The 23945-nt window shown below is 45.0% G+C and overlaps 1 protein-coding gene and 1 long non-coding RNA gene across 2 annotated transcripts; both read left to right on the forward strand.

Moving 5' to 3' along the window:
* Positions 1-2349: 2349 nt before the first annotated feature.
* On the forward strand, positions 2350-16013 carry LOC116686492 (uncharacterized). The gene is made up of 8 exons (XM_032511510.1): positions 2350-2614; positions 3121-5273; positions 5508-5587; positions 10327-10404; positions 11223-11383; positions 13992-14844; positions 15128-15362; positions 15717-16013. Exons 1-8 carry the CDS (start codon positions 2350-2352, stop codon positions 16011-16013), a joined length of 4122 nt encoding a protein of 1373 aa, XP_032367401.1.
* LOC116686514 (uncharacterized) lies at positions 5324-10306 on the forward strand. The gene is made up of 2 exons (XR_004331279.1): positions 5324-6288; positions 9311-10306. It is a non-coding gene; the product is annotated as an uncharacterized LOC116686514 (long non-coding RNA).
* Positions 16014-23945: the final 7932 nt, after the last annotated feature.

Genomic DNA, 23945 nt, shown 5'->3' on the forward strand with positions numbered 1-23945 from the left:
GGTAAGGTAGCCACTATGTAATCATCCACTGATACAGTTAAGCTGAAGGATATGATTTATAAATAATACATGAATATTTTTACATCCAATTTGAACCACCTGGTCCACTGTAATATTCAACTAAATGTTATAGAATATGTACTAGGGGATAGAGATGTCCCGATATCGATAACAGTATCGAGATTATGCACCGATCTGATACCACGTAATAAAGCCCTGAAGAAAATCTCCATTAAAGTAGTTTATTTCTGTTCTGGATGAAAAAAGGACGTTTTGTGGCATTCATTGTTTGTGTTTAACCTGAACAAAACTGACAAGGCACTGCCTACCCTGCCAAAATTCAAGCATAAAAGTGTTTATTAAATAAATGTATTTAATAAACCTGCATTTGTATTTTTACTGTTTATTCTGTTTATTCTTGTGATTTATATGTGTGTTATTCCAATTATTTAGACGGTACGATGACAAATGTAGCAGTTACGCATAATCAAATAGAAAAAAAGGCAGAATAAGCAGTGCCTTTACTGCCCTTTCAAGCGATTAGCCAATGTTGCGCATGCGCACTTCAATCCTGTATTCTTTAACATGTACGTCAAAAGGCACAACTCTGCCGTGCCTTTGTACGTAAATGTGTTATGCCAGTAATCGTCTAAGTTAGATATCAAACATGAACCAATTAGAATCCAGATATTCCTGTCCCTTTGCGTAGCTGACGTCATTACACCAGCTACGTTGTAAGCGCAATCCCCGCGAAATTCAAAGTCAAAATGACAGCAGCGGAGTCCGCCGATATCACAGCTTTAAGGAATTTCTCAAAAATAGATTTTAATTCAAAAATAGAACTGATAGCAAGAGGGAGGTTGTTATAAGATATATTCAATGTACTATATTCAACTGCTTGGCTGTGTAGCGATATATGGGTGATTGTCACACTCTGCACTCATAAAAGCTTATGCAAGCATTTCACAGAATGTTCTTTTTGTTGAAACATGTATCTCACGTTCTCTTATTGAAACATGTATCTCACTAACCAAGGACGGAGGCCCATCACACCCACACACACACACACACCACACTATGCTGTTTGTATCAACCTATAACCCAACCACATGTGATTACACACTCACACACTATTATGTTTGTATCAACCTATAAATAAAGGAGCAAGGAACTGCCTCGGCGCGACTCTCTTTTGGGTGTTCAGCCTAGCAGGTTGCCCTTTGTACAAAGTAGCTTGGTTGTCCCGTGTCATCTCTTGAGCCATCTTAAAAGTGAAGAGAGAAATCTCTTCACATTTTTCTGGTCCTTCGAGCCGGATCTGGTAACTGTGTTGGCGACGCCGGAAGAATCTACACCGAAGCCTGTCGACAGCCAGCCTCCAGTACAGAGGGGCTGAAAGCCCGGTGACGTAAATTCGTCCCGGCCGGTGAATAGAGGGTTCACCGGTGTCGCCACCACAGGACACCGGATCCGAAACCTGCGATTGGCAAGGAGGAGGTGAGATACGGAACACCATACAAATGAATGCGTAAGGTCACAAAAGTAAAACAGTCAGTCAGAACTGTTTTAGAGCAAAACAGTCAGTCAGAACTGTTTTAGAGCAATACAGTCAGTCAGAACTGTATTAGAGCAAAACAGTCAGTCAGAACTGTTTTAGAGCGATACAGTCAGTCAGAACTGTTTCATGAGGGTCAGTCAGAACCCAATAAGAAATACAGGCCTAGAAGGAACAGTTATGAGTGTGAATGTGAATGAATATATCACTGAAGTCGATTTAAAGGGTCTATAGAGACTGACACAGTGATAGTTTTTGTTTTGTCATTTACAAAAGAAGTACTGACGTCTAAAGACAAAGGTCGGACACAGTCCATAAAACCACCGCACCAGGTTGATGTGGTAGAAGGGCGTGTTGTTGTCCTGTCCAAGACTTGTGTCAGTGATTTTGTGAATGATCCTTTTTGTACTAAAATACTTTTGTATTTTGTATTGGGGACGAAGTAATTCAAGAGGTCCGATATAGTTTATCACCAGAACAATATACTGATGACACTCTTGATTGCATAGTAGATATCAGTATTTCACAAAGTCAAATATAGACTAATATAATACCTAGCGAACAGGATAGTCTCCAAGAAATATATCTCCTGTGTCAGGTAAATCACCCAGATAATGAATAATGGGTAAGACACAGAGCAAGGAAAATAAGTTAGAAGAAAGAGAAAAAGTCCTAGCAAGTTTGGAGGGAGATGAAAGGTATATGGAACAGAACATGAGCATCTGACCTTCAGTGCAGTCTGTAACGAAGCACGGGCCCTGGAACGGGAACTACAAGAGGGAGAGGAAAGCACTATGTCTCAGAGAATTGTAGCTCCACCAACACAAGAAGAAAGGCCCAACTTGGAACAACTGAAAAGCCAGTTGCGACATGAACTGCAGCAGGACCTGATGGGCGAGGTGCGGGAACAGATGAAGACCCTCTCAGCCAACCTAATGGAAGAGGTCAGGACCCAATTAATGAGGGAACCGTCGTCAGCCCTGAGCGACCGACCAACGACGGGCCCAACGTATACGTCGCGACAAGGGTCTAGGTCGGCTTACCAGTGGGATACAGAGGGTCGGCCCATCTGTCTGTGCTGTGGCGAAGCTGGACATATGCAACGCTGGTGCCCACGTAGACCATCCAAGCGACGGGATTTTTAATCCCCCCTACCACTGAGGGCCAAGTAGTGGGGGCTGTTGGACAAGAGGAAAGGTCTGTGTTACAAGAGAGGTCTGCATTGATCGGTGAGTGCCCTAGCGTTGTTATAAAGATGAATGAAAAGGCAGTGCCATTTGTATTAGATACAGGGTCACAAGTCACCCTTTTGAGTGAGACTTTGTTTAACAAGTATCTGGCAGGTACTTGCTCTACTAATACTACTGAAGCCCCTTGGTTGACTCTACGGGCAGCAAATGGCCTGAAGATTCCCTATATTGGTTATGCTTTAGTTGATTGTCGAGTAGGAAGCATCTGTGTACCGGCAAAGGGTGTAGTAATAGTGAACGATGAGTGTTTGGGACCCACCAAAGGTATACTGGGCATGAATATTATTAATCCTGTGTGGTCTGCTCTTACTCAAGGGAACCATCCAGGGTTGGCCGCTTTTAAGACCACCATGCCACTTGTTCAGAGCCAGGCTTGGGTCAGAGCCTTTGCAGAGTGTCGTCGGATCGCTGGAGGGGAATCCCTTCCGCCCTACCAAGGCCAAGTCAAGTTACCACGCCAACAACCAGTGATCATCCCCCCACAGACAGAAATGCTGGTATGGACACAGGTATCCGAAGGGGCCCCAAAACAGAATTGTAACGTGATGATTGAATCTCTTCCAGACAGTGGTGCGGAGTGGTGCGTGGGCCGTACGTTGGCAGTGATATGTGATGGAAGGGTCCCTGTACGGCTGTGCAACCCTAATCCATATCCGGTAGAGATTCCCCAGCGACAGCCGCTGGCCCAAGTGACAGAAGTGGCTACAACTGACATTCAAGGAGAACGGGAGCTGGTTTTTAACAACGTAACAGCGGATGTGGTGGAGGTTGAGGTGAGGCACATTGGAGTGGAAGACACAAGCGGGCCACACCCAGCAGTGACTCTGCAGGGAGATGGACTGACCCCGGACCAACAGGGTGAGTTGACAAAATTGTTACACAAGTGGTCAAAAACCTTTGCTTGTCACGATGAAGATTTTGGCTGTACCAGCGTGGTGAAACATCAGATCCCCACGGGTTCAGCTCCCCCCAGTCGTGAGCGGTACCGGACTGTTCCCCCTAGTCTCTACACAGAATTGAGGACTTTGCTGCAGAATATGCTGACGGGAGGAGTGGTAAGAGAGAGTGCAAGTCCTTGGGCAGCTCCAATCGTGCTGGTGAAGAAAAAGGATGGGAGTTGGCGGTTCTGTGTGGATTACAGGAGGCTGAACGCGTGTACCCACAAAGACGCCTACCCTCTGCCCCGGATTGAGGAGGCGTTGACTGGACTAAAGGCTGCCCGATGGTATTCTACCTTGGATCTAGCCAGCGGGTATTGGCAGGTCGAAATGCATCCAATGGACAGAGAAAAAACCGCCTTTACCACGCCGTTCGGGTTGTATGAGTTCAACCGGATGCCCTTTGGATTGTGTAATGCCCCTGCAACCTTCCAACGATTGATGCAACGTTGTTTAGGTAACTTGGTAAATGACTTTCTGCTGATTTACTTGGATGATGTGGTTGTGTTCTCTCCCGATTTTAGGAGTCACCTGCGTCACCTGGAGGAGGTGTTTCGGTGTCTCCATGAACATGGGTTGAAGCTTCAACCTACTAAGTGCCGTTTGTTCCAGCGAGAGGTGACGTACTTGGGGCACGTCATCAGTGAACAAGGAGTGTCCACTGATCCAGAAAAGACTATTGCAGTAAGGGACTGGCCAATTCCTCAGACTGTAAAACAGGTAAAATCCTTCTTGGGTTTTGCAGGTTATTACCGGCGGTTCATACCCGCTTTTTCTAAAATAGCCCTTCCCTTAAATGCTCTAACTCACGGAACGACTACACAGAGTAAGAACGCCCCAATCACGTGGACGCCGGAATGCCAACGGGCCTTTGATCAGCTCAGAGAGGCGTTGCTTACCACCCCTGTGTTAGCCTACGCAGACTTTTCCCAACCATTTAGGCTATACACGGATGCCAGCCTAGATGGGTTGGGGGCGGTATTGGCCCAAGTACAAAAGGGGAGGGAGAGGGTTATTGCCTATGCTAGCCGTAGCCTACAGCCAACCGAACGGAACGATCAGAACTATAGCTCTTTTAAGTTAGAACTGCTAGCTTTGAAATGGGCCGTGACGGAGAAATTCAAAGACTATTTGTATGGGGCTGAATTCACTGTGTTCACAGACAACAACCCACTGGTTCACCTGGAGACCGCTCGTCTGGGCGCAGTGGAGCAGCGATGGGCGGCCCAACTAGCAAACTTTAGGTATGTCATAAAGTATAGACCGGGTGCCCAAAATAAAAATGCAGATGCTCTCTCCAGGTTGCCAGAAGTACAGGACCAAACACCCTTCCTCGCTGGCGGAGCAGTGGTGGAGGAGCCGCCCGGGGCAGAACGACAGGACTCAATGCCGCCCCTCACCAGCGGAGCAGTGGTGGAGGAGCAGTCCTGGGCAGACCGACAGGCTGGGGACCCGGAACTGAGGCTGATACGACAGCGGAAGGAGCAGGGGCTGCCACCTTTAGAGACCAACCGCCGGGACTCTCCATACGTATACCAACTACAGAGAGAATGGGATAACCTGTGTGATGGAAAAATTACATAGACAATGATTCGCCATGTAGGCAAAGACTGCTTATCTGGATGTTTATTCACTTCCTACGCATTCGTAAAAGTCATCTGTGTTTTAGGTTAAATCACCACAATGTCTCCTTCATGTGTCTCCCTAGTTCACCCTTTGCCTCATAAAGATGTTTACTGCTTCTTACGACACCTCCTGTTTTAGGGCCCTCAGTCCCCAGGGACAGCAACTGGTGTGGCGCTGTTTATCTCCAGGATGAACAGAAGGCGAAAAGGATGCAGGCGGTCAGGAGATAGACAAATGTCACGCTGCCCAAAGTTTAGGTCAGGAAACGGAACTAATCTATAGAAAAGATAAATCTCTTCACTTCTAAGGTAGAAACGACAGCGACAGCCATCTGCTGACGTAATAATCATTAGGACAGAGACTGCAGCTGGCTCCGTCAAGTCTGAGAAATAAGATGAAGTGTTTTGTTTAGAATCAAAGGGTTTTTTTCTCTATAGGTGATAAAACTTTACTGTTGGGGCAAAAGAGGATAAAAGGGTTGGTCTAGGGATACGCGGGCACCAGAATGTGTAATGTCACCTTGTTACTCTGTTGCATTGTGAACTGCCATTCTCGTCATTTTGTTTGATTGTTCTCTCGAGAAAATAATTAAACTCTTTCACCGAATATCCAAACTTTTAATCCAGTCTCTAGCCTGTCTTTATTTTTGTTTCAACAAGGTCTCTTCTTCATTCACAAATTCCTCCCTCGCTGAACCGAAACTTCCACAACAAACTTGGCGTTGTCGGCAGGATTTCAAGGAGGGATCAGAACGGGACTCCGCTGGTGACTGATGACAGCTAGCACCCAGGGATCTGAGGATCACCTGCCTCTAAACCTCGCCAAAACATCTTTGAGAGACAGAGGGTCAGAACCGCGGAGGGCTCGCTGATTCCACTCTGAAATCCAAACGAAAAGGAAGCAATTTCAAACAGCGGGGGTAAGTTAGAATTTCAATTTTAAACAATTGAATTGGATACAGAGACACCGTGTGAGACAAAGACTGACCAAGGTTTTCACTGGGATTATTTGGTGAAAGTTTTATCTTTTGTTTTGGGAAATTTTAGGTTTTTACAAAAACAAGAGAAAAAGGTTTTATTCGTGGGTTTAAACATCCAGGTTGTTGAACAGAATAAACCACTAATTTGACATCATCTCATCAAACAAGGGAGTAGGACGGGGTGAAGGATAGATTTTGAAATCATACAGATAAACAGTCATCGTAGCTGCCTATCTGGATTTTCATCGAGCTAAAATCTATCACAGATAAACAGTCATTGTAGCTTAAATTAAGTTACAGCTGTTTTCAGGTTTTTTCGCAAAGTTACCGAGAGACTAAACTGGGCCGTATAGTGACGATTATACGAAAAAGAAGTACTTCAATTAGCCTGCTCATTTCATATTTAGACATGGGCAATAAAGGCACAAATCACACGTTCCTTCAGGCCCGTTGGTTGATGAGATGGTGAAACGACATGGTCCACAAACCTTAGATTGTTTGGCTTATTGGACCACTAAGCATGGCTTCCCTGAGAATGGCTCTTTGAGCACAGGGAAGCTTAGGATGCTAAAGCAAGATTTAGAAGAAGAAGAAAAATTATTGAGAGGGGGTAAACACCTCCACCCATTAACAATAAGCACCCAGGATTTAATTCAAATAGAGAAAAACAAAGAATGTTTTAGTCAGTGGATGGAAGAAGCCACTTGTAGGGAAAGAAAACAGATGAAAAAACTAGTAACTAAGGAGGGAACAGATAATGCTGTTGAAACACAGAGAGGAGAAATGAACACTGTCACTAATGCATTTTCCCTCTATCCGAGTCTTAAAGATGGCGATCAGCTGCTCAAACCACCACCCTACCCTCCTCCAGCACCCAGGCCGAAGGGAGAAACACCGTCCGTGTCTCCCCCAGAAGCAAGCACCAGGAGCGGACCAGATCCCACACAGCCCCCACCTCGCTGCAAGCTCTCTCTCTACAAGCAGCCACGGCCTCTCCCCCACCTACATCTGACAATAACAGCAGCATCGGGTACCGTCATCCAATGCTACAAATCAGCGGAGCAGGCTGACAAGAAGAGAAACAGAAGAAAAATAACTTTGACAGTGTCAACGTTGGCTGAACAGGGGGGGGGGCAGAAGCAGAGGCAAAGCGAGAGGAAGAGGCAGAAGACGAAGTGGAGGGCAGGGGCCAGCAGTGGACCGAGACACATGTTTCAACTGCGGAGGAAGAGGTCACTGGGCAGACAAATGCCCATCCCGAAATACAGAAGGGAGACGACAACCGAGGGGTCCCCCAGCTGGGGACCGCACCTACAGCCAGCAACGGGTGGATGAAAGGGAGGAGGGGAACGGGAGTGGTGGAGAGTCTGAGCCAGTCTGCACCGGATAAGGGAAGTAAAAATGCAAAACACACTAACTAATCTGCTGGCAAAGAAGTAAATGCTTTCACACGCTACAGCCCATAAACATCACACTCTTCCTCACACGATAGGGAGAATTCTAGACGCAATATTGTCACTTGGAACAAAAAACATTTAGAAGGTATTCCTACTTATGTAATGTTTTTATCTGAGGGGTATAAATTGGCTGCTACAATTTTAAAAGGTGAATGGAAGGGATGTAGAGTTGGTTTAGAGGCATAATCTGTGGTTTGGGTTTGTGTTTAGAGTGTATGTAGTTGGGTTTTTTAGGTGCAACAAATTATGTGCTTCAAAAATCTTTATTTTTGAATTAAAAGCTTTCTGGTGGAATTGTTCTATGCAGGAGTGCAAGTGGAGCACTTGCACTCCCAGTTGTCCCAGAAAGATTTTCAACCTCATGATGTGTGTACATAGGGATCTAAATGATTCGGAGCAGGAGAGAAGGGCAACATGTTCGGTTTTGCTCTCTCCTGTGTCCTGTGAACTTGTTAGGTAGAGATCTAATGTTTGGCATAGGAGTTTTCTCAAACTCCTACAGGTCTCAAGGTTGTGAGATTAGAAGTCACAGCCAGCCTGACTCATGGTTTTTCACACACACACACACACATCTCAGCTGATTTTTTCAGTGGTGAATCTCTCTGGGTCATGCTGCAAGCCTGCTGCATGAGGCCAGAGATGGGATTTAACCCCTTGCTGACTTCATGTCAGAACTAAACCTACATTACACTTATTTTGTCTTATCAGGAAAAGATGACATGTTTGTTGAAGATTTTTTTTTTTTTTTTCAAAGAAGATACAGATGAGCTTGAGTGTGCTTACATATACTGGCATGAATATAGATGTGCAGTAGAAGTAACCTTGATAAGAAGAGAATGTTTTCAGAATCCAGCACTCATAAGCTCATATCTCTCTTTGTCCAAATCTCACACAGATCAGTGGAGAAACTTGGGACCATGTGTCCTAGACTGTGACCAGCTGACTGACCGGACTGAAAGTTTATCCAAACTCCTGTCACACGATGTGACAGCTACGCGCAGTGTGTTCCAGCAGAAAGAAGCTGACACACACACACACACACATTTTTGAATAATGTTGTGACCGTCTCTCCCTCAGATATCTCTCCGTTGCTGTCCCAAGTGCCGAATCACCTGTGGGCAGCGCATAAGTATGACGTGGGGCTCATAAAAATTGTCAGCCTGTCGTCATCACTCCTCGCTCAGATTTCAGGCCCAAAAAACCTCAGTACCCACTGAAACAAGAAGCAATTAACGGAATCAGGCCGGTTTTTAACTCTCTTTTGAAAGCAGGTGTTATTGTTCCGTGTCCTGATTCACCCGTTCGCACGCCTATTTTCCCTGTCAAAAAAATTCGTGATAAGGGAAAACCGGTCGAATGGCGTTTTGTTCAGGACCTCAAAGCAGTAAATGCAGCGGTCCACGCACGTGCTCCCAATGTGCCAAACCCTACACTAAATTCAAGAATTCCAGTGGGGGGGGGCACAATATTTTCCTGTTGTTTATTTGTCTAACGTTTTTTTTCAGTTGTCCAGTGAACAAAGACAGCCTTTCTGGGTTGCCTTCTTATGTGATGGTAAGGCCTACACATTCACACGTTTAGGATAAGGATTTTTTATTGACAGCCCAACTGTCTACAACAAAGCACTGAGAGAGAGCCTTGAAAGATTAACTATTACACTATTGCACTGTTGTGCCACCTGGCAGCAGAAGGGCACAAAGCTAGTTTAGCCAAGCTGCAATTTGTGAATAAAGGAGTGCATTTTCTTTGGGTCATGACATTTCAGCGTCAGGGAAAACATTGTCCTCATCTCGAATTGAGAAATAGTTTTTCTCCCAAAACTTGAAACAAAGAAACTAATTATGTCATTTCTATGGATGTGTTCCTATTGTTGTGTTTTCATCCCAAATTATGCTCAGTTAGTTCAGCCTTCAGCTGACATAATACATGGTAACAACTTGTCTTCAGATGACCAAGGGGGACTAGGCGTTTGTAAGTCTTAAAAAAGCTTTTCAAAGCCCTCCAACCTTAGGTTTGCCAAACCCTAAACTTCCATTCACTCAGACAGTGGGTGAACATTTGGGCTGCATGACGTTTGTTCTCTTGCAGCCTCACGGTGACAGGCTCAGGCCTGTGGCCTATTTTAGCTCCATTAACATTGTTAGTGCCACATGTAGTTTCTCTGATCCTATTGGAGCAACGACCTTCACATTTATCTGCAGCACGATATCTATGGTATCACGCATGTCTGCTTGATATGCCTAATGTCACTGTTAAACATTTTACAGTGCTTAACCCTGCTTCTCTTATTCCTACGCCAGGAAAGGGAAAGCCACATGACTGTTTGGCTGAGTTGCAACACACCTGTGCTCCGCGCCCAGATCTGACTGACAAATCAGTGCCAAACTCAGATCTGGTTTTGTAGGTGGATGGGTCAGCCTCACGCTGCCCTGACACCGGACAGGGACAGGTAGGGTTTGCTGTAGTATCAGATTCAGAAACCTTAATTGCTAAACCTCTTCCCAAACACTTCTCTATGCAGGCTGCTGAACTCATTGCTCTCACTGAAGCATGTAAAACTGGCTGAAGGTTCGTCTGTTACGACCTACACAGACTCCAGGTACGCCTTTTGGGGTTGTACATGATTTTGGGGCATTGTGGAAACGCCGAAACTTCCTAAAGTCTTATGGTAAGCCCATTTTGCATCACCAATTGATCAGTGATCTTATTTCCATCTTAGCTAGGCTAATACAAATGTTCTGCACACACACAGTGCAGCTGACTGATTTTTCACTTATAGAATCAGTAGCTGCAGCATACAGTGGAAAAGGCCAGAGTGCACCTTTAAAGAGGGTGTCTGGCAGGGGCCGGATCCAACACCTTGCCTTCCACACCATTTGTTCACACATTTTGCAAAGTTGACACATGGGCCCATGGGTCCATGTGTCAAAGGGGCGAGTGCTATTATTGTTAAAGAAAACATGGTACACAAAGGCCTTCACAACATTTGCAGAAAAGGAAAATTTTGTAAAGCAGGCATTTGAACATATCATGATGAAATTTGTAGATCTCACACCGTCACAGGTGAAAAAGTTTTGTTTGGTGATGGTTGATCAAAATGGGTGGAGGTGTTTCCCGCTTCAAAACAAACTGCTTCAGTGTTAGCAAAAGCTCTAAATGACAAAAATTATTATATTATATATTATTAATTATATCAAGTTGGTTGTCAAGTGATAACGGCACGTTAAGAACAAAACTAGGTACATGTGAATAAGGGTAAGAACGCGCAGTAACCTCAGTCCTTTTGAAATTCTCTTCGGCAGACCACCCAGTGTGGGGGTTAGAAGCTTCTAGAGCACCCCTTCCCTCATCAGCTCTGTGCGAGCATGATATGTTAGGGTAGTGTGTACAACTGTCTTCTGCTCTCTCTGCCATAAGAATCCAGGTGTCTGCTGCCCTGCCCCACCCAGCTAGAGGACTGCTCCACACGCTGCAGCCAGGAGATTTTGTGGTCATAAGAAACTTCAGGAGGGAAAACTGGCAATCCAAACGCTGGCAAGGTCCCTTCCAGGTTCTTCTGGTCACCCACAGCAGTGAAGGTTGCTGAGAGGGCTCCGTGGATCCACGCATCACACTGCAAGAAGGTTCCAGAACCAGGGGACAAGCCAGTCCCGCCAGACACCCGGAAGTCCGTGGCCTGACAGATGGCGTTCTGTGTCACTAACGTTGCAACACAACACACACCAGAAATGAGGCAGTGGTAAAGACTGACTCCGACGGTGTGTCAAGTGCTGGTGGACGAACCTCTGACACCAGAAGAAATCCATGGCACCAGAAGCAAGACCGCATGATCTACAGCCCGGTACTGCATCGCCCAGCCACCCACACACGCACAGCACACCCTGAAGGGCGCAGCACTCGCTGTGACAATGGAAGAACACAGGAAGAGAAAAACATGGTGTATGACACAAATGTATTCTTGTTCTCTGTTTTCTGTCTGTGTTTGTGGGGGTAGCATTTTTGTTGTTAGACAGATATGATAGAGATAAATCTGACATAATTTATTCTAACACCACTTCTTCTCCCATTAATGTTACTACAGACGTATTGATGCACAATACACACGCACACTCAGTTTTCAGTCATCAAATAAAGGGTTAAAATGAGCAGAGCGCTCTTCACCTTTCTCTAGACAGTATTGGAAACCGGGGTACAAGAAATATAAACAAAGCAATAACCTTAAGACAACAGACTTCATGGTAGTAGCTGATGCATCAACTATCTTTCTGTTGCAACCATGCGATTACTTTCAGTCCGAAAATGACAAAATCAACTCAAATGATTAACATTGTGTAAAATAAATGAGTTCTTTCTTCTGACAAAGACAACGCACTCATATTCCAACGTATGACTAGGTTCAATCAGCAAATTTACACGCGATGTAGGGATCAATGATTAATGCTGATTAATGATTAATTGTTTCCCCACTTTCCCCACTCACAGAAACGGGCTTCACCCATAAAACCATTTGTCCTAAACCTAATTAACTATTTGTACATTGACTGCATTTTACTTTAAGAGCTTAATGTAAAATGATGAGTTACAGTAGCAAATTTGTTTCAGGAATTCTTCCGTGGTAGGGTTTAGTTTATAACGCACATGATATTGACAAGATACATGAAAGTTTGGAAAATCTGACCGCCGTCATGTTTGCGGGGTTCAGCGATTTTCCTAAAGCCTTGTGGGCTATGCGTAACATGTCACTTCAGAACCAGATGGGTCTAGATTTACTGTTAGCAGCTCAGGCTCTGTCATATATCAGGTGGTCAATGCTGCACATTAATCCCAGACATTGCAGGTAACCTCACTGACACCGTCCATCAGCTAAACCAACTCGCCACTAGTCTTAGGGCTCAAGATGTCCCTCACACTTATTCAGGGGGCGATTGGGGCGCTTGGATATTTGGGGAGGGGTGGAAGGCTTGGATGGGGAATATTGTGATTCCAGTAATCTCTGTGATCTGTTTCTGTTTTTGAAGTATTTGTTGTATTATCCCATTAATATGAATGATTATTTCCTTTGTTTTCTCTTGAGAAAGTTCAGTATCAAGCCTTACAACTCAAAGATGATGGTCCTGAATTGTTTCATTTGCCCTCTTACCATGAGGACGGTTGCAACTCGGACTCAGCTTCCGACTTTGAATAGTTCCTGATTCATAGAATCCATTTGACTCCTCATCTTTCTTTTAGACTAGATGTAGTGGTAGCTTTTGGCCAGAGGCTTAAATCCCTCACAGAAAAGTGTTTTCCTGCCCAGAGGCTTAAATCCCTCACAGAAAAGTGTTTTCCTTTTCTTTTTATTGCATGTATGCTTTTGGTAATTTTCAAATGTATGATGATTAGGGTTGTAATCAAAAGTGGGGAATGTGATGGAAAAATTACATAGACAATGATTCGCCATGTAGGCAAAGACTGCTTATCTGGATGTTTATTCACTTCCTACGCATTCGTAAAAGTCATCTGTGTTTTAGGTTAAATCACCACAATGTCTCCTTCATGTGTCTCCCTAGTTCACCCTTTGCCTCATAAAGATGTTTACTGCTTCTTACGACACCTCCGTTTTAGGGCCCTCAGTCCCCAGGGACAGCAACTGGTGTGGCGCTGTTATCTCCAGGATGAACAGAAGGCGAAAAGGATGCAGGCGGTCAGGAGATAGACAAATGTCACGCTGCCCAAAGTTTAGGTCAGGAAACGGAACTAATCTATAGAAAAGATAAATCTCTTCACTTCTAAGGTAGAACGACAGCGACAGCCATCTGCTGACGTAATAATCATTAGGACAGAGACTGCAGCTGGCTCCGTCAAGTCTGAGAAATAAGATGAAGTGTTTTGTTTAGAATCAAAGGGTTTTTTTCTCTATAGGTGATAAAACTTTACTGTTGGGGCAAAAGAGGATAAAAGGGTTGGTCTAGGGATACGCGGGCACCAGAATGTGTAATGTCACCTTGTTACTCTGTTGCATTGTGAACTGCCATTCTCGTCATTTTGTTTGATTGTTCTCTCGAGAAAATAATTAAACTCTTTCACCGAATTCCAAACTTTAATCCAGTCTCTAGCCTGTCTTATTTTGTTTCAACAAGGTCTCTTCTTCATTCACAAATTCCTCCCTCGCTGAACCGAAACTTCCACAACACCTGGTGCTGCGAGATGGCATTCTGGGGCGACTACATCGGGAGACGGGGACCGGAGGAGAGGTTTTTCAAGTGGTGGTCCCCAAACGAGAAACTAAAGAGGTGTGGGGGATGTACCATGACAAGATGGGACACCCGAGTGGAGAAAGGACCCTCACCACCCTGCAACGACGTTGCTATTGGCCGAGGATGAACGAGGACGTAAGAGAGTGGACAGCAGCCTGCCCCCAATGCGTCTGTGCGAAGGCTGGGGCCGAGGTAAAAGTTCCCCTTTTACCCATTTTGACTAGTTACCCATTTGAAGTAGTGGGGGTAGACTACCTGTCTTTGGGGCGGCCGGAGGATAGGCACCCCTACATATTAGTGATAACAGATCTGTTTTCTAAGTATGCCCTGGCAGTACCGACCCGAGACCAGTCAGCGAATACCACAGCACAGGCCCTGTACAACCACTTGATCCAGACCTTCGGCTGCCCCGAGCGTATCCTGACTGATCGAGGAGCAACATTTGAATCATCAGTAATGAAAGAACTGTGCCAGCTTTATGGCTGCCTAAAGAGCCGCACTACCGCCTACCACCCGCAGGGGAATGGGGCATGTGAGAGGTTCAACCAGACTTTGTTGGGGCTGTTGAATTCCTTGGAAGAAGTAAGTCAAGCCCAGTGGCCAAGTCGACTGCCCGCTCTTGTACAGGCATATAACAACACCTTGCACAGTACCACTGGGATGACACCACATTTTGTGGGTGTTTGGAAGACATGCCAGGCTGCCCGTGGACTGGGTAGCCGGGTTGAAGCCTACGATGGAGCCCTATACCCTGTCGGGTTGGGAAGGAACACCAAAGAGCCTTACAACAGGCTTATCAGACAGTAACCCAGCAAACGCGACAACAACAGGACCGGATCGGACCAGATATAACAAAGGACGCAGCTGGCGCCACTGCTTCCCGGAGAACGAGTGCTGGTCAGAAATTTCCGCAGGAGGGCTAAAGGGAAGTTGAATTGGCGGTGGGTCCCAGAACCATATGTGGTGGTGACAGCTGAGAGAAGGTCATCCGTCTACCTACTTCAGCCCAGAAGGTAAAGAGGCACCCACTCGTACAGTACATAGAAATAACCTCCAAACATGCCCGTTGGACCTGTTACCATCTAGACAGGAACCAGAGGAACCGCAGCCTGCTGTGTCCCCGCAAATGGAACCCATGCCCCCTCCAACGGTTGGCTGCCCAGATGGGTGGCAGCTGGTCCTAGCCAGCCACCAGCGGAGCAAGACCCGTATTGGACCAACCACCTGGCCCTCCAGTAGAACCGGCAGCCCAAAAAGAGAGGTAAAACCCTTTGACGATACGCCGCTCTACACGGCCGAATTTGGGTCTGCCCCCAGCTCGGTATAATAGTGAGTAGATGGTCGGGACGACCACCAATAAAGAGGGGGGAAATGTCAAAGGTAGATTACACTGTGATATGTTTGCATGGGGTTGCTGTGTTTTGGTTTGGGTTTATTGCATGTGTTTGCTGTGTTTTCTGTTTGGGTTTATTGTGGCATGTTTTTGAGTTTTGGTGTATTGCTGTTGGTTTTGTGGTGGCTTTATTTCCTTGTTTTTAGGTGTGTTTTCTTTATGGAGACTGGAGACCCCCCCCCTGTTTGTTGTTGTCGCTCGGACTTAACAAGCTCAGAATTACACAAGTGGACACACCTGGGCTTGATGAGGGCAGGTGTGTGAGAACGAGGCGGTGAAAAGGGGAGAGGCTCGGCAGAAGCGGCAGAGAAGCCACAGAGAGAAGCCACAGAGAGAAGCGACGGGGAAACAACGGGCGAGGGCAAGAGGAATTGGTGGAAGAGGAGGAGAGCAGAGCAGAATCGAAGCAAGAGAAGCGAAGCCAAAGAGACACGGAGGATAGCGGTAGCGGAGACGAGTGGACGGATGGGAGAAGCGTTGATCTTGAGAGTGTTGATCTTTGTTCTGGAGAGCTCTCTCTACTCTGTTCCCTCCCAGTGCCAGCTACGGAGCACGAAGACGCTACGCCGACCAGAATAAGAAAGACCCAGCTTCCGGGAGTGAAACGGGCTGCCGTTTGCATCATTGCTGCCTTGGACTGAAACTCTCCTTGAACCATCGATAGGACATGACTCTTAGTATATTATATGAATTTTAACACTTCCTAGCTGTCTCTTTTATGTGTTGTTTGTTAGTCTTAACCTTGTTTTAGTTTTAGAATAAAGAATTACATTTAGACTAAGCTGTGTTGTGTGTCCTAATTTGTCAGTGGGAAGTTTTTAACTGCTGGTAGACCGCCTTTTAGTTTAAAAAGAAAGAAAAAACACTCCCCTCCTCGCGGCGGGTTTGTGACAATAGCTTCTATGATGAAATCAGGAATATTACGAGAAACAACATTGTCAGAAGTCACGTGTTTAACTCCCATATTCCCAGTAAGGAAACAAGCAGCAGGAAAATGGCGAATGATACAAGACCTGCGCTCTGTAAATGAAATAGTACAAAGAGAGGAAGTCACTGTGGCCAATCCACATACTATAATGAACAGCATATGACCAACTGCAAAATGGTTTTCAGTCATTGACCTATCTAACGCATTTTTCTCCATCCCACTAAGTAGAGAAGCACAGAGGCTATTTGGTTTTAGACTGAATGGAAAGGTCTATACATCCACAGGGATTTGTAAATAGTCTCACTATATACTCTAAAGTGTTAACTGACTCCATGTCTACCTGTCCTCCATTACAAAATGGACAATATCTCCAATACGTAGATGACATCTTAGTAACAGGAGATACTCAAGATTCATGCAGAAGGAACACTTTAACAGTTTAAGGCACCTCGCACAGGAGGGGCACAAAGCATCAAAATCCAAGTTACAATTTGTGCAACAGAAAGTAGCATATCTAGGACACATGTTATCAGCGGAAGGGAAAGAATTGTTACCTACTAGAAAGCAAGCAATTCAACAGACTCCAAAGCCTGAAACCAAACAACAAATGATATCATTTTTAGGGCTATGTAACTTCTGCAGGGCATGGATCCCTGAATACTCCATAATGATCCAGCCCTTAATGAATTCTATACATGGTCTTAATATGGCCATGAGAGATAAAGGCACCTGGTCAACTGAGATGACCAATGTTTTTGAGAAACTAAAAGGGGAATTACAGACAAATGCTATTATGGCACTACCAGACTACCGTAAACCATTCAAGCTATTAGTGTCACACAAAGATATCTACATGACAGCAGTACTGACTCAAAAGTGGGGGGGAAGATAGACCCCTGGCATTCTACTCTAAACAACTTGATTCCATTGCAAGTGGGTTTCCAGATTGCGTACGTGGTGTTGTGCAGCATATGAAGCAGTTTTGGCCTGTGCAGATGTAGTATTAGGACACAATGTTGCAGTATGTGTTCCACACACAATACAAGAAATTTTGCTGCACGCTTCACTTACCGTTTGTTACACATGCCAGACATCTAAAACTAATAAGTGTACTGCTGTCACGAGATAACATCATTTGGCAGAAGTGTGTAGGCATAAATGTAGCAGAGGCCGTAGCTACATCCGCAGACGGGACACCACACAGCTGTGTCTCTGAGATAGAAAAGTACACACGTCCACGTGCTGACATTTTACAACAGCCAATAATAGGAAACAAAAATATTTTTGTAGATGGTTCAGCATCCAAAGACGGCACTGGAACAAACCGTGTGGTTACGCAGTAACCACACTGACAGAAGTATTAGAAGCAGGAACATTACCGCGCACAACCTCAGCACAAACAGCGGAGCTTGTGGCAGTAATACGTGCATGCCAATGCATGAAGGACAGGACATAATATTTTTACACAGACAGTCAGTACGTCTTTAGAGCAGTACACCATTTGCAAAAATATGGAAACATAGAGGGTTTAAAACCTCTAGTAGAAAATTTTAACACACGCAGGTGTCTTACAAGACCTATTAGATGCAGTGTGCCTCCACACACTCATTAGCCCTATGCAAATGTGCGGCACACCAGAGAGATGATTCATACATCACTAAAAGAAAACACTTTGCAGACAAGCAGCGAAAGCCGCTGCCATGCAGACACATGAACCACAAGTATATACCACACAGATATAATCCCCAGACATATTGAAGGATCAGCAACTTGCAGCCCCAGCTAAAGAGATACAACAGTGGATTCATAGGGGGCGCTACTTTAGTTAATGACGTCTATACCATCGACAACAAACCAGTTTTACCGAAATCCCTACACCAAACAGCAGCATTAGTGCCCATAGCTGATGTGTCAACAGGAGGTGTAACTATGGTTAATAACTATTTTTATACAATAAATTTTGAAAGCTCAGCTAAATGTTTGTAGCTCATGTATGATATGCCTAAAAAACAACTCACAGGGCCAATTAAGACCAAAAGAGGTCAATTCCCTACACCTCCTCATCCATTTCATACTGTACATATGGATTTTATTGAACTAAATCATGAGAAGGGTGTTAAATACGCTTTAGTATTTTGATCAATTATCTAAATGGTTGAGATATATCCAGCCAAGTCATTCCCATTACCTATATCATGGCTCTGTGGAAAAGGCAGATAAGGAGCATACTTTAGCTAACTGGATGAGACAAATGTTAGATCAGAAAGAAATAATTGAGAATAACCGTGTCCCAGATGGAGATGTTTCCTCTGTCCACAGGAAACCAGGAGTCGGAGATTGGGTCCTGATCAAGGTGATACACAGGTCCAACTGGAAAGCGCCCAGGTGGGAAGGCCCATACCAAGTTTTGCTGACAACACCAACAGCTATAAAAATAGCTGAACGGGCGACATGGATCCATCAGAGTCATTGTAAACTAGTACCAGTGGAAGCCCTCACTGATCCATCAAAAGACTAAGGTAACACATAGTGAGAAGACTAGACATTCCCTTGGGACGGTCCACCTACCTGAAGAGACCACAAGGGTCCTTCAGAGGGGACAACGGGAGAAATCCTGGTAACAAGGGCTAGCGAAGACAACCAACGTGGATAAGACCACCCTGTGTGTTTCCTGCAGGTGAAATGATGGGAGGGTAGTTTGGATATTATTGGTACTGTTAACAATTGCATGTGTTACACCACAGGATGCCTCATACAGCAGGCATCTCCAACCGTTGGACACCACAAGGACCCTTGTCATGGCGGGTCTAAAGATACATGGGGACACACAGCTGACGTCTTATGGTTTGTTATAATGGCTCAATAGACGCAACATTCTTTGTTCCTGCTAGCGCCCTTACTAAACAATATGGTGGGTGGATTGGGAGTGCCTCGACCTGGCAGGGGTATCCATGGTACATAGAAGCTAGGCCTAGCCCTGATTATGGGGGTTCAACCTGGGGCCACGTGGTAGCAACCACCGAAAAACATTGGTCAAAAAACTCATTTGGTTTTTACAAATCTGACGTAAAACAGATGTATTCTAATCTCACGTACACAAATGGAAAGTTCTCTTTCCATCTAAACACCACGAGAAAAGACTTTACCCCCAATCAGGGTCAAAATTGTACCCAACATCAAATCTGCGCTTTTGCAAACGGTTTTGATCCATGTTGGCAATATGCCTTTTGTCGCATAGCCCCTAAAATCAATGCATCCCCCCCAATCCAGCCAGGGGTAGTCGTACCGCTCCCGTGGACTCACAGGCAAAAGAAGTGCTGATCGTAGGAAAATTCCAGCCCATCTTCACCATCCATTAGGATTAGATCCAGATGCAAATACATGGTAAAGTCGCTACTAGTTATACTTCAGGCAGGACAAATAATGAATCTTGTTACGCGTGTACATTCTTCCCACAAAGTATAAGTGAATCAATGTTTGTCAGACCACAACCGTTATCAGAACGTGAAGTGCAATGTATGATGTGTAGCCTGAGAAACATTACTAAGCCACGAAATAGCAATGACCAATTATATTCCAATTGGTGGAGAACAAACGCCACACGGTGTGACAACTGCACTCAGTTTGACAACTTACCCATAAGGGCAAATTTGTCAACAGGGTATAAAAAAGATGAGGCCCTGACCAGGCCCCTTATGGTAATCCCTTCAGACCAAATTGAGACCACCTATCCCGTATGTTTCACCCGAGCTAATGCCAGATCAGATAATCTGTATGTAGGGGAAACGTCAGGATGCGCACTCAACATTAACGCTACTTGTGGTAAGGTCTTTAACATCTCAAAATGCAACGTGACAGGCACATCAGACGTTGTTACTTGGATTAGTGATGTATATGGCCCATCAGATGATGGTGGCTTATGCACCACCTCGGCTGTATGGTTGTGTGGAAGGAATATGTATCAGGCCCTTCCCCCACACTGGGCTGGCACCTGTACGTTAGTTTATTTGAGTCCCACTGTAACCATCCATGCTAGACTACACCATACAACACACCATTACGCACACTACAAGCCACGTAGCAGGCGTAGCGCCCTCCCTGCCCTAATGACATCTGAAGGAGAGAAACTCATGGCAGGAAACATTCCCATGGTGGGGCACAGTAAAGAACGCACATAATATCGACAAGCTACATGTGCAATTGGAAAATCTAACATCCATAACGTCCTCGGGCTTCAGTGCATTAGGACCATTCGCTGCTGCAGTACGTAATACGTTAACACAACATCAATTGGCTCTCGATATCATTCTAGCATCTCAAGGAGGATTGTGTCATGTGATAGGAGACCAGTGCTGCACATACATCCCAGACGTAGCCGGCAACATTACTGAAACCGTCACACACCTTAACAACCTCTTAGCCCAAATGAAAAAAGATGATGTAGCTCCCTCTACAGGATGGAGTTTTTGGGACTGGTTGATGTCAGGAAGCTGGAGAGAGAAGTTGTTAACCTTAGTAGGACCTGTGATTATGTTAGTAGTGTTATGTTGTCTATGCTCAACATGTATTATGCCATGTATATCAAGAATAATGGATAGAATGTTGGCTGCCCATGTGTACACCTACATGACACTCCAACAGAGAGACCCTGACAGCCCCCTGACGGAAATTACGATAGCACCAGAGAGATCCACAAGAGACCATGGGACGACAACAGCGACAGTGACGACACATCTGTGTAAAAGGGCAGAGTACTGAGAACTCTAGCCCCACCTAGAGTCAAGTGCTGGTAACCTCTGACTCTACAACACTGTAAATAAGGAGTAAAAGCTCTCACATGATGACATAACTGAAAATCGAAAGAAGAGGTTATTGTCTGATGCCTACAGAGTATGACAAACAGGAGGGAATGTTATAAGATATATTCAATGTACTATATTCAACTGCTTGGCTGTGTAGCGATATATGGGTGATTGTCACACTCTGCACTCATAAAAGCTTATGCAAGCATTTCACAGAATGTTCTTTTTGTTGAAACATGTATCTCACGTTCTCTTATTGAAACATGTATCTCACTAACCAAGGACGGAGGCCCAATCACACACACACACACACACACACACACACACACACTATGCTGTTTGTATCAACCTATAACCCAACCACATGATGATTACACACTCACACACTATTATTGTTTGTATCAACCTATAAATAAAGGAGCAAGGAACTGCCTCGGCGCGACTCTCTTTTGGGTGTTCAGCCTAGCAGGTTGCCCTTTGTACAAAGTAGCTTGGTTGTCCCGTGTCATCTCTTGAGCCATCTTAAAAGTGAAGAGAGAAATCTCTTCACAGAGGTCTACGCCAGCCTTAAATGGACTACTGCAGCAAAAAGGACATAAACTCGTCCAGTCGTTTCAAACTGACTGGTATGGAAGAAAAGATGTGGCTATGTGGCTGTGCTAACAGTCAGCGGCTGTACTGCTATCCCTGCCTGCTTTTTTCAACGAGTCAGACTGTTTGGACAACCACAGGGTACTGTGATCTGAACAACCTGCCTGCAGCTTTAACCAAGCATGAAAATCATCAGCTCACATCCAGAGTCAAATTACGCTGAAAACCTTCGGTAAATCTCGGATCGACCTTGCACTTGACGAGCAAAAAGAGCTGAATATAACCTACCATAATGAAAAGGTAAAGGAAAACCGAGAGGTATTAAAGGATCTGATAATGCGACCTGCTTCCTTGCAAAGCAAGAGCTTGCTTTTCGTGGCAATGATGAAAGCGCTAGCTCTAGCAACAGGGGCAATTACATCGAGTTGTTGGATGTGCTACTGAGAAAGACGAGAGATTGGCCAGACATCTACGTACATCTACTGTATTTTCTGGAACATCTAACAGGATACAAAACGATCTGATTGACTCAGTGGTAGACGTGCTCCTCGCTGACATAAAAGTGACATAAATGCGGCCCCCTTTGTTGCTGTGGAGGTGGACGAGTCGACTGATGTGACAAATAAAGCCCAAATATCTGTTGTTGTACGTTTGTATGTGGAGGTAAAGTAAAAGAAGCTTTCTAGGCTTTGATGATGTCAGCAACGACCGGAGAGCCAGCTATTTCGAAGTATGTTACTGAGCACATTAGAGAAATTCAACTGCTGCGATAAACTGGTTGCGACATACGACGGAGCTTCTGTCATGGCCTCAGAGCTAAATGGGGTGCAGGCAAAGGTTAAAGAAAAGGTGCCCGAAGCTATTTTCACGCATTGCTATGCACACAAGTTGAATCTGGTTCTAGCCCAGTCCACAAATTGCATCCCCGAGTGCAGAACCTTTTTCAAGACAGCTGAGGGACTTTCTGCTTTTTTTAGCAAATCATCCAAACGAACCCATCTCCTGGATGAGACTGTCAAACGCCGCATCCCCAGAGCAGCAGCAACCAGGTGGAGCATTGACAATGGATGCTGGGTTTGAGTTGTGGCTTTCAAAACGGTCAACCTGTTTCCTTCTGATGGCCTTTGAAGGGATCTTCAAAAACACTGATGCTCTCTTTAGCATCCTTCAGTCCAAAACCATGGATATCGGATTCTGCTGTAATCGCATCAAAGACACAATGAAAGTGTTGGACAGCAAGCGACAGGATTTTGACCGTTTTCATGCACACTTTGAGGGAAAATGTGATGAGATGGAACTCGTTCACCACGAGACACGAGATGGGTTGTCAAATAAAACAGAACGAGCTCGCATCTACTACTGCATTCTGGACAATGTCAATGTTCAAATGAAGACCAGGTTTGTGGATAACTTTTCCGATCTTGATTTCATTGGACTGGTAGATTGCAAAAAGTTTGAAGAGATGTTGCGCCAGTTTGATGACAGCAAACTGGAGAAACTGTCAAAGTATGCAAGGTACTTTGACTTCATCAGGCTGAAAAGTGATCTTGTGGGGTTGTAGGCTCACAAGAACTGGGGGCAAATGTTCTGACTTTTTAGAACAGACAAGCAAAGTTGCTGAAGCAACAATCTCAACTATCCTACAATACCAGCAACTACAGCTTCGGTGGAGCGCACATTGTCCACCCTGAAACGCATCAAACATACAGTCGGACCGGACCGGGCAAGAACGTCTTTCGGCCCTCGCCATTCTGTCTATTGAGAACAGAGACTATGCCAACTGAAGGCCCGTAAAGATGTGTTTTACAACGCGGTGATAGAGGTCTTCACGAGGAAAGAGCGTCGGATGGATTTTATGTACAAATAATCTACCGATTGGTGAGTCAAACTATTTTGGGTTTAGTGTGATTGAATGAATGTCGGCTGCTAGCCATTTGCCTTCCTATTCAGTTGAGCAGTGTGTGTTTTCATTGTTGCTGACTGGGACTGACAAACATAATTGGCCGCTGTGCAATAATTAGAACAAAGATGTTTCATAACTTGCATTTTGATGCTGGACATTACTTTGTGTGTGTTTGTGTGAGGAAGAGAGAGCGGGAGGGAGAGAGAGAGAGAGGGAGAGAGAAAAATATATCTGAGTCTGGCTTTAATCCGTTGCCAGTGGTGGGACAGTTTCATTCTTTGTTTCTT

Source organism: Etheostoma spectabile, unplaced genomic scaffold (assembly GCF_008692095.1).
Source record: "Etheostoma spectabile isolate EspeVRDwgs_2016 unplaced genomic scaffold, UIUC_Espe_1.0 scaffold379, whole genome shotgun sequence".
Classification (NCBI taxonomy): Eukaryota; Metazoa; Chordata; class Actinopteri; order Perciformes; family Percidae; genus Etheostoma; species Etheostoma spectabile.